The sequence below is a fragment of the Coregonus lavaretus genome (assembly GCF_964263955.1).
Source record: "Coregonus lavaretus genome assembly, chromosome: 17".
NCBI lineage: Eukaryota > Metazoa > Chordata > Actinopteri > Salmoniformes > Salmonidae > Coregonus > Coregonus lavaretus.
In genome coordinates, this window is record NC_140004.1 from 16,611,022 (window position 1) to 16,625,829 (window position 14,808).

General features: G+C 39.8%; 2 protein-coding genes across 3 annotated transcripts; one reads left to right on the forward strand and one right to left on the reverse strand.

Moving 5' to 3' along the window:
• Positions 1-567: 567 nt before the first annotated feature.
• Positions 568-5,324, forward strand: LOC311145048 (general transcription factor IIF subunit 1-like; the record flags this gene model as incomplete). Its single annotated transcript, XM_084181240.1, has 4 exons — positions 568-671; positions 1,006-1,025; positions 3,611-3,764; positions 4,672-5,324. The coding sequence occupies 4 exons, from the start codon at positions 568-570 to the stop codon at positions 4,874-4,876; spliced, it is 483 nt and encodes a 160-aa protein (XP_084037366.1). The 3' UTR covers positions 4,877-5,324.
• A 1,062-nt stretch (positions 5,325-6,386) lies between these two features.
• Positions 6,387-14,208, reverse strand: LOC311144874 (GDP-L-fucose synthase-like). Of its 2 annotated transcripts, XM_084181036.1 has the most exons (11): positions 14,086-14,208; positions 13,031-13,193; positions 12,361-12,475; positions 11,378-11,506; positions 11,023-11,096; positions 8,918-9,051; positions 8,707-8,771; positions 8,541-8,607; positions 8,360-8,439; positions 7,952-8,051; positions 6,387-7,717 (listed from the first exon to the last, which is right to left on the reverse strand). In XM_084181036.1, the coding sequence occupies exons 2-11, from the start codon at positions 13,183-13,185 to the stop codon at positions 7,662-7,664; spliced, it is 975 nt and encodes a 324-aa protein (XP_084037162.1). In that variant the 5' UTR covers positions 13,186-13,193; positions 14,086-14,208; the 3' UTR covers positions 6,387-7,661. The 2 variants fall into 2 exon arrangements, with proteins under 2 accessions (XP_084037162.1, XP_084037163.1); XM_084181037.1 differs by lacking the exons at positions 12,361-12,475; positions 13,031-13,193; positions 14,086-14,208 and adding an exon at positions 11,820-12,010.
• Positions 14,209-14,808: the final 600 nt, after the last annotated feature.

Here is a 14,808-nt window from a genome sequence, read left to right on the forward strand (position 1 = left end):
CAATTCATCTCTCTCTCTCTCTCTCCTCCTCCTTCTTATCATCTCTCATATGACAGAATAACAAAGAAACAGACAAGAATTTAGTAGTTTATGCACACACTGAGTTATTTCAACCATTCAATACTCCTCCGTTCACATTCGCGCTAAGAAATAAGCAAACTTAACTCAGAAATAGTATAAATAGCTCAATAACATTTTATTTTATTTATTTAATTATTTTTAATCCGTCAACATATCTCTAGTTTATCAATTCGATAGGTCTCAAGAAAACAGTTTCATCGTCAAACAACAGCCGATTTAACAACCAGAATACACTATTAGTCTCTAAATCTTCTCTCTCTTTGTCTGCGTCTCCCCGCAGAGGAGTGGCACATTTGCCCTTACGTAACTCTAGAGTCATAAAATCACGCGCATGCGTAGTTCATACACCACTACGATTTCAGAGTGGATGGAGCTCTCTCCCAGCTCTCTCCAAGCCAGACAACAGAAAGTTAACAGTCCCGCTATACCTCCTCTCTTTTACCCCTCATAGACAAACAATAACACTTAACAGAGCTCACAAACCATATGTCAGAGAGGAAGAACTCCCCAGAGAAGTTTGCCCTGAAACTGTGCTCGGAGCTTAGCATCCGAGGACAACTTAGTTGGCACCAGAGGACATACGCTTTCAGGTAAGATATACAGATTGATGCTCAGACACACTTGTACAGTACACCCACTCAAATACATGCATAGCAAATACTCAAAGCTGAGCTGGTAACAGAGGACTAATCTATCAAAAATCGTTTTTGTATTTCGGTGAAACGTAATAGACAGTCTTGACTCTATAGAGTCTGTTTGTGAAGCAATGTAAGAATTAGATGAAAAGTAACTGCCCGGACAATATCAATGGCCTCTGTTGGGCTTCTATACCAAAATACCCCTTGCAGCAACATGCTATTTTCCTGTCTGGCTGTGTCTCATGGTTGTGTAAGTAATTTGTTGTGGCTCTTTGTCTCTGTGAAGTGAGAACCCGGCTGCCCACAGTAGAGAGAGCCATCGGGAACACAGGTGAAGCTGACCAGTGGTGCCCCCTGCTGGAGACACTGACACACAGAGATGGAGAAGAAGATCAGGGACCAGGACAGAAACACTTGGTGGGTGTTACCGCACTGAACTACTGTCCTAAAAATATACCTCATGATCTAGCTTACCCAAAGTCTCTTTTAAACAACAGTTTGAAAGTATTGTAAATGAAACTATCCACTCATTCAATCAACTTAGTTTGATTTTATGTCATTTTATTAATGTCAAAGTTATTCTCTCTGTATATTTGCATTACAGGCGCATGAGACGACTGGTAAACACAGCACCAGCGTGGTAGATGATTCAAGTGAAAAGTCCTGCTCCTTCAACAAGACAGACAGTAGTCCATTTGATAAAGCATGAGAGTGATGGGACTTGCTATACTAAGAGCATTAACACAGACATTCATTCAGCCTGTTTACCAGAGCAGGTTCTCTTCTTCACCAGTCACCTCAGTTTTCTACACAATCTGCGACCCCTCCACCCCCAATGTGTTGATTTGAGCAAAGCTCCAACACAAACAGCCCCTACAATGTGGTCCCTCCCTCCCCTACAGTGCCTTCAGAGAGTATTCACACCCCTTGACTTTTTCCACATTTTGTTGTGTTACAGCCTGAATTTAAAATTGATTGAATTGAGATTGTTTGTCACTAGCCTACACACAATACCCCATAATATCCCATAAGTGGAATTATGTTTTTTGAAATGTTAAACAATTAATTAAAAATGAAAGATCTTGCTACCATGGAAAGGTAAATACCTGTCAATTTGTGGAAAAATCACCCTGATTAACTCTTTAGAATTATCCCAGTTTACCTATTTGCTTATGGTGTTGCCTACGCCTAGCGAACAGTTTTATAAATTATATGAGAAAAAAATATTCAATTTTATTTGGAACGGCAAGCCAGACCAAATTAAATGGGCCTATTTATATAATGAATATGAATTTGTACAGAAATACAGAAATTATTAAATATTAAAGCAATAGACCTATCACTAAAAGCTTCAGTCATACAAAAGTTATACTTAAATCCGAACTGGCAAATTAGTAAGATTGTCTCACCCAATGTTCAAGAATGGCCTTTTTCCCTTTATTCAGATCACAACCTCTCACTTTCAGTTATTTGAAAAGGAAATAATCTCCCACATTTCACTATTTCTAAAACAAGCCATAGAAAGTTGGTTGCAATTTCAATTTAATCCTCCAGAAACGACAGAAAAAAATTATGGAACAAATATTGTGGTTGAACTCAAATATACTAATTGATAAAAAAACATTAGTTTTTTTACAAAATGTTTAAAAAAGGTATAATCTTCGTAAATAATATCATTGGTAGGACTGGTGGAGTTATGTCGCACATGCAGCTAACAAAAACATATGGAAATGTCTGCTCTACCCAAATTTACAACCAAAAAATTGCAGCATTACCGCAAGAGGAAAGAGGAAAGTGGAAGGGGGAAAAAGTAAGGAACTTGTCTGTCGGCCCTGTATTAAAGACCATAATTGGTTAAAGAAAACTGTGATAAATAAAAAAAGTAGACCCGTTTCATTTAAGGACCAAAGGATTGACAGCCATCTCATATAGATTGAAAAATAGTTGGGTTTTGACATACCGATTCCATGGCATAGTGTTTATGAATTGATACGCAAAACTTTTAAATTTAAATTATTATATAAAATTATTGCTACCAATAGAATGTTATTTATATGGGGGATACAATCTTCTCAGCTCTGCAGATTTTGCTGCAAAGAGACAGAATCATTAGATCATTTGTTTTGGTACTGTCCATTTGTAACTTGTTTTTGGACACAGGTCCAGGAACGGCTAAAGGATTGCAATATTTACCTGGAGCTAACCCTGCAGATAGCATTACTGCGTGATCTCAAAAGTCATAGTCAATCGATCAATAATATAACAATACTTTTAGCAAAAATGTTTATTTTCAATTTACAATCTGTAGAAACAATGAGAATAGAAAGGTTCAGAACTTTTGTAAAACATCACAGTACAGTTGAAAAATATATGGCAAATAGAAATCTAATATGGATGGTGTTAAGAGATAGATGGGTGGTGTTGAATGGAGTTGAAGGATGGGACTAATAACAACTAACAACAACTAATAACAACAAGATAACTAATAATGTAAGCATACTGTGTCCATAATAAGTGTACAGGTTATAGGTTGAGAGCTTTTGTGAAAGAGCACAGTTAGAAAGATATGGCATATAGAAGCAAACCGGATGGACATCATGAAAATGATTGGAGAGGTTGAGGGTAGAGGAAGTTCAGGAGTAAAAACAAACAAAATATAATTATTGTAAAATTGACTGTGTCCATAAAATGTACAGTTGAAGTCGGAAGTTTACATACACTTAGGTTGGAATCAATAAAACCAGTTTTTCAACCACTCCACAAATGTCTTTTCAACCACTCCACAAACTATACTTTTGGCTCTCTTCTTGATTGAACAATAAAGGGTTGTTAAAACTGTCTCCAACATCCTGCGCTCTGCCTCCCCCTCCCCCCTCCCTCCCTCCTCACAGGTAAGAGACAGGTGGTGGGTGGTAGCTCTGAGTCTCCAGCTGCCAAGAGGCTGAAGATGGAGTCCAGCAGCACGGCTATCACCACCCAGAGTCCTGCCCCCTCAGGGAAGAGCACTCCACAGCCCCCATCAGGCAAATCAACTCCCAGCTCCAGGTATATTCCTCCTCTTCAATCTCTCCTGTTTGTTCTCTTTTCTCACTGTTATGTGAATTATTTAACAAAATATTTTAGTGTCTCTGTGCGTCTCCCAAAAGGTTGTAAGTCTTTTGGGATTTAAGTAACGGCCAGAGTCCCGGTCTGCATAGTCAGAGATATTTATTCATTGAGAATTCTGCCATCACAATTTCAGAGTCCATCTTTTATACTCATACGTCATACAAAAAGAAATCCCTTCCCTCTGTAGGCGGGCTGTAGTTTTCCACTCTAAAACTGCTCTACTGACCTTCAGTTCACACACACACACATATACACACATGCATACACACATACATACACACACACACACACACATATCCTACTCCCTGCTTTACTCAGTTATTGCTGTTCTCACAATATTCTGCACCATGTTTTCATAACAGTTTCTCCCCTCCCTAAATTGGGAGGCCTCTTTATCTTAGTTTCTCAGTTGTCTTTGTTGTCTGGCCTAACTCTTACTCACATCGCTAAATAGTGGCTCAATGCCATAGCCTTTACTGGTCCTACACTCACACATTTCTAACACATTACACACAGTTTCAGGGTGTAATAATTAGTCATTAATAATTAATCTATCACTCACCCTTACCCTCTCTCTAGCTCACACACACACACTTGTTCTCTCTCTTTCTCTATCTCTTCTTCCTCTTTTCTCTGTCCCCTACTCTCCTCTCCTCTCCCACACATACTCTTTCTTTCTTCCTCTTCTATTATCTCCCCTCCTCTCTTATCTTCTCATGTTCCCACTCTCTATCACCCTCTCTTTCTCTCCCCTACTCTTCTTGCCTCATTCCCTTCCCCCTCCCACCACCTACCCTCCCCCTGCTTTGTTCTCCCCCTCTCCATCCTCCCTCCCTCTCCACAGTGACGTTCAGCTGACAGAGGAGGCGGTGAGCCGCTACCTGATTCAGAAGCCCATGACCACCAAGGACCTGCTGAAGAAGTTCCAGACCAAGAGGACGGGCCTGAGCAGCGAGCAGACGGTCAACGTCCTGGCCCAGATCCTCAAACGCCTCAACCCTGAGAGGAAGAACGTCAACAACAAGATGCACTTCTATCTCACCGAGTGAACCGGACTCGTGTTTCATTAGGGCATGCGTTTTAAAATGGAAAACGAAGTCCAAGTCCCTGTTTCAATCCCTTTGGTGCCTAATGAATATGACCCAGGGAGGAAGGAGGAGATGAATAGAATAGGGTCATTGGAAGAGGAAGGGTAGACGAGGAAGAGAAAGTGGAGTAAGGTAAAAAGAAAAGTGTTATGCAACTGTGATTTGAGATGCGGTGTAAACTAGCTTCAAAATCTGTCTCTAGAAATGGTTTGAAGTCAAGTGTTCCTGTGGCATTCCTTTCAGGTCAAACCACTTACTTTTACAAGACATATAGGTTTGTCCATGAATTAGGCAATGTGAAAGTATCAATGAAAACATTCCGTGTAGATCTTGCCTGCCGATTCATCTCCCACCACAAACCACTGGATTCAACAAAACAAGTGTGGGTTATTTTTTACGAATTGGCGTATCTCCCCAGGCCTCTATTTCTTGTTTTAGAATTTAGTATTTTTTTGTTTGTTTATTTTCATTTCTAATAAAAACCCTGCCTTTGCCATGGCTGGTCTCCTTGTCATGTTTCTGGTTGGTTTGCATAATTAGAAGCAGAACACTGGACAAGGATGTCATACATCTTAAGGCTCTTCAATATAGAAGCTCTAATATTCTTAGAGGTTCTGCCGGAAGTCTACTGTGCTATCCAGTGGATTCATTGGAAATCTACTTTGCAGCAACTGTTGGCACCGATGTGTACGTACTTACTTGGATAAGAGTAGTGTGTACTTACTTGGATAAGCGTAGTGTGTACTTACTTGGATAAGAGTAGTGTGTACTTACTTCAGTGACAGTCTACTGTTGGACTGTAGCTCTTCATGCCATAGAGAAGTGGTTGTGTAGTGAGAAACCATGTTAAACAGAAGTCATGAGTCATTCATCGTTATTCAGCAGGACATGACAGGTGTAGGCTTATTAATGGTACACCTGCTTCTTCCTATGCTGAGGAAAATTGCTTAAGATGTGCCAAGTAGAGTCAAATCTACTAATGGCACATCTGATCGTCTATTAATGGCATGATTAGTGGCAGATCCCAAACTGATCTTGGTTTCCTCAGTGTTATCGTCAAACCCTGTTGACATTAGAAACTGTCGTGACTCCTAAAAACCTGCTTCTTCCGCTCATGTTTCTACGATTGAGTGATTGTATTTTTTACAATGACATGGAGCGACAGCGATGTCATAAATCTCAAAATTCTTCAGGAAGTTGACTTTATATTACAGTGTCTGATGGCTCTACATAGGTAGGCCTATTCTTCTAGTTTATGTTCATCCCAGATAAATCACATGGTGTGTCTATCTTCTTTTAATACAAACCAGTATTATTATCTGCAGTGTCTGGACCAAGGCCAGTGAATGATGAGAAACAGTTGGCTCCAATGATTAGATCCAGGCTACTTTACTGTAGGCTTATACTTGTTGTTTTGTAGTGAGAAATGCAGTATCACTCTCCTCAACGACTCTGACACCTCATTCTTACATCAAGAAAAAGCCCTTTAATATTTTTGTCAATATTCAATCACAAATAGATCATACACTTCAACTATATATTTTAGATATTGAAATAAAAATGTGATATATTTGAGTGTAAACACATTACCCTGCAGTATTGCTCATAGTAACTGGTAGTCATAGGTGATCAGGTGGCTGGACCGTTTCAGCCACCGTCAGGGAAGGACATAATCAGGGACTGACCTTAAGGGTTGCCCTATTGCCTGGAGCAAGTGAACTGAGCAGTCGGGCAAGTTGAACCTGCTCTGAGTAGACCTAGCCTAAAATTGATCATTCTGGTTCATCCCCATTGTTTAAGTGAAAGACGGACAATTTATGGCATTTATGGCCGCCGGAAAAGTTGAACCTGCTCTGTGGTTGCCCCATTAGGCAGGTGATTTTTTAAAGCTGAATTTCAGTAGCCTAACATAGGGGCTACACTGGGGCTTTTTTGACCTGCTACACTGGAAGCGTAACTTTTGGTCAGGGCGAGCAGAGCGCCAGCCAATACTATATCCTATTGCTCTCGGGTGTGAGCTGTGCTTTGAAATCTAAGTCTCCCCCAGAGCTGGTACAATTACAACCAGGTTGTCGGAAGGTCTCACGCTCTGCAAAAGTTACGCATCCAAACAGATTTTTCTGCTTCCTAGCATGCTAGCAGATACCCATAGACTTCCAGTCATTGCACTAATGCTAGTTAGCATTGGCTCACGAAACTACCTCTAAGTTCCTTTATACTGGACATAGAGACATAAAAATGGTATCCACAAGTTCAACTAACTCTGGGGAAGTAGATAAAGTGCCTCATTGCCAAAATCCCCAAGTATCCCTTTAATTGATAATTTTGCGTGTAAACAACTACATAAAAATTTTCTGGCAAGTGACAATAATCATCAGGCAACCACCAAAAATATACTGCTGTCCGATGGACAAGAGCCTTTCAGACCTTAATGTCAATCCCTGACATCAACGGTGCAAATAGAGGAGAGGATCCAAAATTGCTTCCAGACAGTGCTGGGGAGAACAACAAGGTGGGGTATACCTGCCTCCACTTTCACAGAGATTGTGAGTGCTGTGTGCCTTTCCTTCATGACCACTGATCTGACAGAAATTAACCGGCCATATGGTGAAACCTATCCAGAACGTTCACTTATCAGTTGACATGAAGGAAAGGACACAAGAGAAGGAAGGCACAGTAGTAGTATTGGGACGTAGCCCTAGTCTTTTTCATTAAACAATCTTCATGTCTCTATCTTCATTGGTCTTCATGTTCGGGCTATGTCGTAGTTGTTCACGAACCAATCACAGGTCTTCTTGATACCTGTAGGGGAGGAGAGACACAATCTGTCATATATGGATACTGTGCATTTTGGAAGAGTGGTTTAATTACCATGAACGTTCCTTTCATCATAATCATAAAACTATTGATAACCGGATAGGTATCAAATATCATGTGGTAATGTGTCAGTGTTATTTACAAGGCAACTAATTCCCACTACAATATTGAGTTGTTTTCTGGACAGAAAATGCATCCCTCAGTGTTTTGATCTCTGACCTTCAGAGAGCGGCGTGAAGGTGAAGTCAGGGAGGTAGCGTCGCAGCTTGGCATTGCTGGCCGTTTTCTTCATCTGACCGTCTGACTTGCTGGTGTCGAACTGATGTCATAGGTCAAGGGTCACAATAGGCAAAGGACAGGGAGATTACATAGTTACAGTACAACAGATATGGGGGGTAGCCAGCCCGAGTGGGCTTTTAACCTACTACAACTGTAAGTCTGTCAGTCCAACAGGTGTAATGAACCTCTAGATGTGGTTGCTGGTGTTGTACTAAGGATTCTACTAGATTGGCTCTAGACACTGATCTAAGCTCAAACTTGAGGTTTGGATTTGGGGAGGATATGCTGATCCTAGATCTGTGCCTGGGGGCAAATCCTATCAGGAGTATACAGCCTATGGAAGGATACAACTATTTGACCTTTGAAGTCCAGGGCATCTGCGATCATCTCTACGGAGTCCTTGATGGAGAGCTCCTCCTCCTCCCCCACTGTGAGAGACAAGTGTCAAAGGAGATTGGTCCAGTTGCATACTGTACACACACACATTGACTGATCACCCACCCACCCACACACACCATGTTGGACTCACCAGAGAGAATGATGGGGTCAATCTCATCATACTCCCGCAGCACCCAGAGGAACAGACGCGCTACATCCTGAGAGAACACACACACACACACTGATGTAATGCATACACACACATATCTGACATGCACTGACACACACACACACACAGAGTAATTCACTAAACCTACTAGAGAGTAGATTAATTGTCTCCTGGGTGTTCCGGAGCCCCACACCTGTAGAGGGGTTCCCTCCTCTGTCAGAAGGAGAGTAGAAAGGAGTAAGTGTGTGTGTGTGTGTGTGTGTGTGTGTGTGTGTGTGTGTGTGTGTGTGTGTGTGTGTGTGTGTGTGTGTCTGTGTGTGTGTGTATTTGCGTGAGTGCGTAAAAGTAGTGTTACTTACTTTTAGCAGCATGTGTCTTGTGCATGAGTGCCGACAGCACGTGACCATTTTCAAAGTTGAAGTTGTCATAGGGACCATACACGTTAGTCGGGATTACGGCGGTGTAGCGACGCCCATGCTGTGCAAAGTATCCCCTGTTGTCAATCAAGCCCACACACACATACAAACACAAACACACACACACACACACACACAATCATGTTGTGGTTTGAACATTTAAAGACCCACTCCAGCTATTTTTTTACTTTCCCGTTGAAAAACAATATTCCAAGTATACATACAGTAAAAGGTACACACCCTTAAGGGTAAAAACATATATTTTTTGCAAAATTGTGTTTTTTTCAACACAATGGCAGGAGTTGGCAAGTCAAGGGGTTGGGATGATGGAAAACGGCTGTGTTTATTTTCCCTTTTGTACTATTTGCACATCATTACAACACTGTATATAGACATAATATGACACTTGTAATGTCTTTATTCTTTTGGAACTTTTGTGAGTGTAATGTTTACTGTTAACTTTGTATTGTTTATTTCACTTTTGTTTATTATCTATTCACTTGCTTTGGCAATGTAAACACATGTTTCCCATTCTAATAAAGCCCCTTAAATTGAAATTGGATGCACACTGATGTCATTGGCCTTCCCCCTTGCTTCCCAGAACAATAGAAGAGCAATAGAGGACAAAAGAGGAAAGGCCCACCCCCCACTTCCCAGCTAGCATATTTGGTTCCTTGGAAGTTGTGGGAACCTACGTTTTTGGTTTCGCATTGGTTCTGGGAACAAAGCCATACGTTTCCTGACCGGTGAAACTGACATTTTTTAAACGTTCTGAAAACGAAAGTGAAATTATTGCCTGTTTTGGGAACATTCATTTTTTGGTTGCAGGGAAGTTATGAGAACGTTTTCCTATGGTTCCCTGAAAGTTTTCCTGGGAGGTTTTATTAATGTTCTGAGAACAGAAATTATAGGTTATTTGAAGGTAATTAAATAACGTTCTGAGAACATGTTTCAATAAAACTTTTAATAACACTGCTATGATAGGTTAATTGTTTTGAACACCAAGCACAGATGGGACACATGGAAATGTATTTGCTTAGGCATTAATCATGCAAACACATCTCTTTTTTATTGTGGCACGGACCCAGTGAGATTTGAACCTATGATCTTCTGTTTGCAATCTATGGAATTAGTCAATTGCGCCACCAGGATTTAGCTAGCATGCCATATTTTGTAACTTATACAAAGCTGTTCATTTTAGTCTATTCAAACAGAGCCCATTTCAAATGAAACAAGCACTCATAAAGATCAGGTGTGGCCAATTAGTGAGTGGGGCCAACATACCTGAACTCACTTAACAAGATAGAGGATAGAGAGTTTTGTTGACGCTGAGAACAGAATGTATATGTTTATAAATAACATTCTTAGAACGTTCTTGTGGTTTTTATGGAAAGTTTTCTTAATGTTCTGAGAATATGACTAAATCGAACCTTGAGGAAACCTGTTACTTAAAAAAAATGTTTTGTTTACATAGTAAATATTTTCTTAATTCTATTTTCAAAAAACTGCATTTTTGGTTAAGGGCTTGCAAGTAAGCATTTCACGGTAAGGTCTACACCTGTTGTATTCGGCGCATGTGACAAATACATTTTGATTTGATTTGCTGAAGTACTGAAATTCCCACAGAAGAATGTTGTTTCTTAATGTTCTCTGAACAATTTGAGAACATTGCTTTAAATAGAACCATGAGGAAACCTGTAGGAAACGTTATGCTGAAGTACTGAAATTCCCACCTAAGAAACATATGGTTCTCAGAAATGTATGTGCTAGCTGGGTATCCTGCACGATTCCCAGAACATTGCCGGAAGGTTATAATGAAAATAAACATTGGACAACCACTCTCTCACCAAGCTCTAAGAAACATATGGTTCTCATAACATTATGTGCTAGCTGGGTTGTGTCATGTAATGAGGGACCTGTACCAGCTACTGAAATGCACCTTTTGTTAAGTAAATCAGGTGATAAATGAGGTGCTAGGGAGGCTGGAGTGGGTCTTTAAACTGTGTGCTAATGTACCTGCACAGGTAACCGATTAGTCACCAGCTCACCTGTTCTGAATATCAATCATTCTTTTGGCATGTGAGTAGCCAAAGTTTGAGTCGTGTGGAGGCCCATTGTGGATCTGTGTGAAGGGGAGGAAAGCATGAGTGATCATACACCAGCTTTTCTTAAAAATCACATTTTGAAGGGCCAGAGGTTCCCAAACATACAGTAGTTATACTGTCACTGGGCACATAGTCTTCCTATACTGTTGATCTCCTTCTTTTGACTAGGGCCATTAGGGCTCTGGTCAAAAGTAATGCACTATATAGTGAATTGGGTGCCATGCGATGCAACCATAGTATTTTAGTATTAAACTCAACATGCTCTCATTGATAGGGTCTTATTGGTTGTTCAACTCACCATGCTCTCATCGATAGGGTAGGTGGTCTTGTCAGGAAAGATGCAGCTAGACAGGCAGGACACCACCTTGATGACGCCCATTTCGTGAGACGTCTGCAGCACGTTGTCATTGATGCGAAGGTTGTCCCTCTGTGAAGGCAAAACACTGTGGTCTCAATTCAATCAAACCCGTATTACGGCTTTACACAATAACTTGTTTTCCCACAAATGAATTCAAAGAATGCATTTGGATACTGTGATAACAAGCTCCCCTGTAAACTCTCCTCACAGATGGATTAATACCCTTTCAGAAAAAGATTAAGAAGTGTGGCAACAAAGTCACTGTGTAAACTTCGCTTTGACAAGTTCAACTAAATGTCAGCCTAGATTGTTGCCCAGCCAGGCAAACATGGACATTTATATTTAGGTCATTTAGCAGAATATTTTTTCCAGAGCTACTTACAGTCAACCGGTAGCTAGATAAAACAAACCATTTCACGGCAATGCTGTGACAACAAACGTACTGAACAACACAAAACAAACACACTGTATATGACATAACTACACAGAACAAATACAGTACACACAAATATTTAGTCATATAGTATGTTTCGATGTATCGGTTTTGTGTCATTCAATATTATACTAGGCTATGGGACCAAAAGTCACTGATCTGAAGAAAATACTCGACAGAATTGAACACAGAAACGGACCGACCTTTGGACAGTTCAGGCAAAATGCCAGATGGGCTGGTTCCATCTTCAGCCCATCGGCTTGTCTAAATTGGGGGTTTTGTACAGAATGATCATTATTTGGTTAACAATTGGGGCCTCTAGGTTAAAAAATGGGCCAGTGTGGGAGCTTTGAGGAAAAAAATGGTCCGGTGAGTTAGAAATGCCCGGTCCAATTTCTAGTCCAATCCCTGATTGAACAAATGTACTTTAGGACTGAAACATATAGCCTAGGTATTGAAACAAACTGGGTAGTTAGATAATGAATCTCACCAGAAAGTGTAGGTTCTCCTTCATGTGAAGGTAGAGTCCTCCCACCTTGGCAGCCAGGTGGATGACATGGGTGGGCCGATACTTCTTAAAAACTGCTATTGTCTGTTGTAGATCTCTGGCAGAACATTGTACAACTGTCATCATTCATCATCATCATCATCATCATCATCATCATCCTATTTAATGGAAAACACATCAATCTCATAAAAGTATGCATGCACAAATGTAATTAGCTAAACATTTAATGTGGTTCCAACAGGAACTATATAGAAACTCTACCTATCTCCTGTATCTATCCATCAATCCATCTATCTATAGAATTGAATAGAAAATAATTGAATAGCAGAGAATATAATAATTTTTCCAGGAGTGAACTTCTTTTTTGGACTTCTTTTATCCATTTCGTTTCTGTTGGAACCACAAAACCAGTCCCAGAAGCAAAGGGGTCATAACAGGAATTTACTAATATTTAAACCAGGGTTTCATACAGTGCAACGTGACATACATTTCCTATAGAAATATGTTATGTAGAACAGACATGCTGGTGTTTCTCGGGCATGTAGACTATGGGATCATGGCATCTCTATATAGATTAGGTCATTTTTATCTGCAACGACCAAGCCTCAGACCAGCTCTGCTGAGAATATGAGGTTTATGTGACATAACTTACACGAGGTTGGCTTCTTTGGAGCAGAGGAAGGTCCACTGTTCGCCCTCGAGACAGCCGCCTTCTTGTTTCACCACGTGCTCGATGGCCTTCCCGACCAATCCGGATCCGCCCGTGACGAGCACGCGCATCGGCGCAGCCTTAGTCTGCGAATCCATCTCTCACTCTGATCAAAGAAAGCGAACTTTTATTTTTCAGTTGTGATATTCACATAACGCTATTACGATGAAGCCCTAAGCAAAGTAGGCTGATACGAATGACAGTGTGATCATGGCCCTATTTATAGCCCACATTAAAACGTAATAATGATGATAATACAAAACTAAGAATAGTTATACATTTAGGCTAATAAGGAATTAATAACATGCTATACATCAAACGCAAGTTGAAAACGTATTAACACACTTTTCGTTTCGTTTACGATTTCGTTGTAGCCTATTTGTTTAACCATGGAGACTACTTTATTGTATTTATTTCCTGTCTACATTTAATGACTTTTTTATTTTGAAATAAATTCAATTTGGCATATTAAATATTAAGCTCAAGAGTCCAAAACGGAATGAATTGCATTATGATAATGTTAATTTTAGCAAAAGGACAAATAGCTTAAGCCATATGTGTTTAATCGAAATAATGGTTAGGCTCATTAGGCTTATATTACAAAATAGTATATTACAACATCAGATGATCATATAGGCTACACCACTGACATTATTTTAGCAACGCAAACAAGAGTAGGCTAAAAGTAGCCTATACGAAGTTTGTCGAAAGAAAATGTCTATAGGCCTACTATTTTAAATAAAAATAATGTGTTGAAGTCAAAAGCACCCATTCATTCAACAAAAGAAAAAAGGCCTATAAATAGGATTCATAGGCCAAATATTAATGAAGGCAAACATTTCAAATATGAATGAAGGCAAAACATTTCAAATATTAATCCGCATAGTTTATGTGGGCTATTTAGAATTATAATCAATCAAATGTTTTACTCGGCAAGACCCTCATGTTATTTAAATATGTATCTCATCAATACACAAAGTTAATGTATGAATTCAAACCTGTAAAATGTTTCGTTAGGATTGTCCTCCTCGAATAAAGTCAGTATTAGATCCTATTTCTGTACGCTGAAGAATATAAATGAGGTCTAGGCTATCTCTCTTGTCTTGCGCACTAAACATGTCAATAGTAAAGGCGCAGGCGCAAGGTGCGGTCGCTCTTATAGGCTACCTGTGAGCTACAACCTTAGAAAAAAAGGCTTATACTGAGTGTAGTAGCCTTACAGGTGACATCATGTGCAGAGAATCTGACGATCCCAGTTTCTCGCACCATCTCAGGTACCACATTAAGAAAATACCAGGACTGTTAAAATAGGTTTGCTGAAAAAAAAAAGTTTTCCCCACCATAAATGTAATAACACTTCCGTCTGGTAAATGTATAGGCGATTTTAACGCATTTATGGTGTTGACTCTATATTGCAATGTTTTATGGCGTTGTACCAGGTCCGCACTACATAACATCAGTATAGCCTTCTCAAACATTTTGATAAAACCATATCAAATCATTACATAATTAAAATATACTGACACAAGTAGATCAATTTTATTTATTTATTTTACTTTCTTTGTTTCACAACTGCAGCATTGTATCCAACATAGGGCTATATACAGTGGGGAAAAAAAGTATTTAGTCAGCCACCAATTGTGCAAGTTCTCCCACTTAAAAAGATGAGAGAGGCCTGTAATTTTCATCATAGGTACACATCAACTATGACAGACAAATTG

Coding starts and splice junctions, on each gene's coding strand:
- LOC311144874 (XM_084181036.1), bottom strand. CDS start 13,185: ATGGATTCGCAGACTAAGGCTGCGCCGATGCGCGTGCTCGTCACGGGC. Junction 12,476..13,030: donor TCCAAAGAAGCCAACCTCGT/GTAAGTTATGTC, acceptor ATGTTCTGCCAG/AGATCTACAACAGACAATAG. Junction 8,052..8,359: donor ACTTCAAAGGTCAAATAGTT/GTATCCTTCCAT, acceptor CTATGACATCAG/TTCGACACCAGCAAGTCAGA.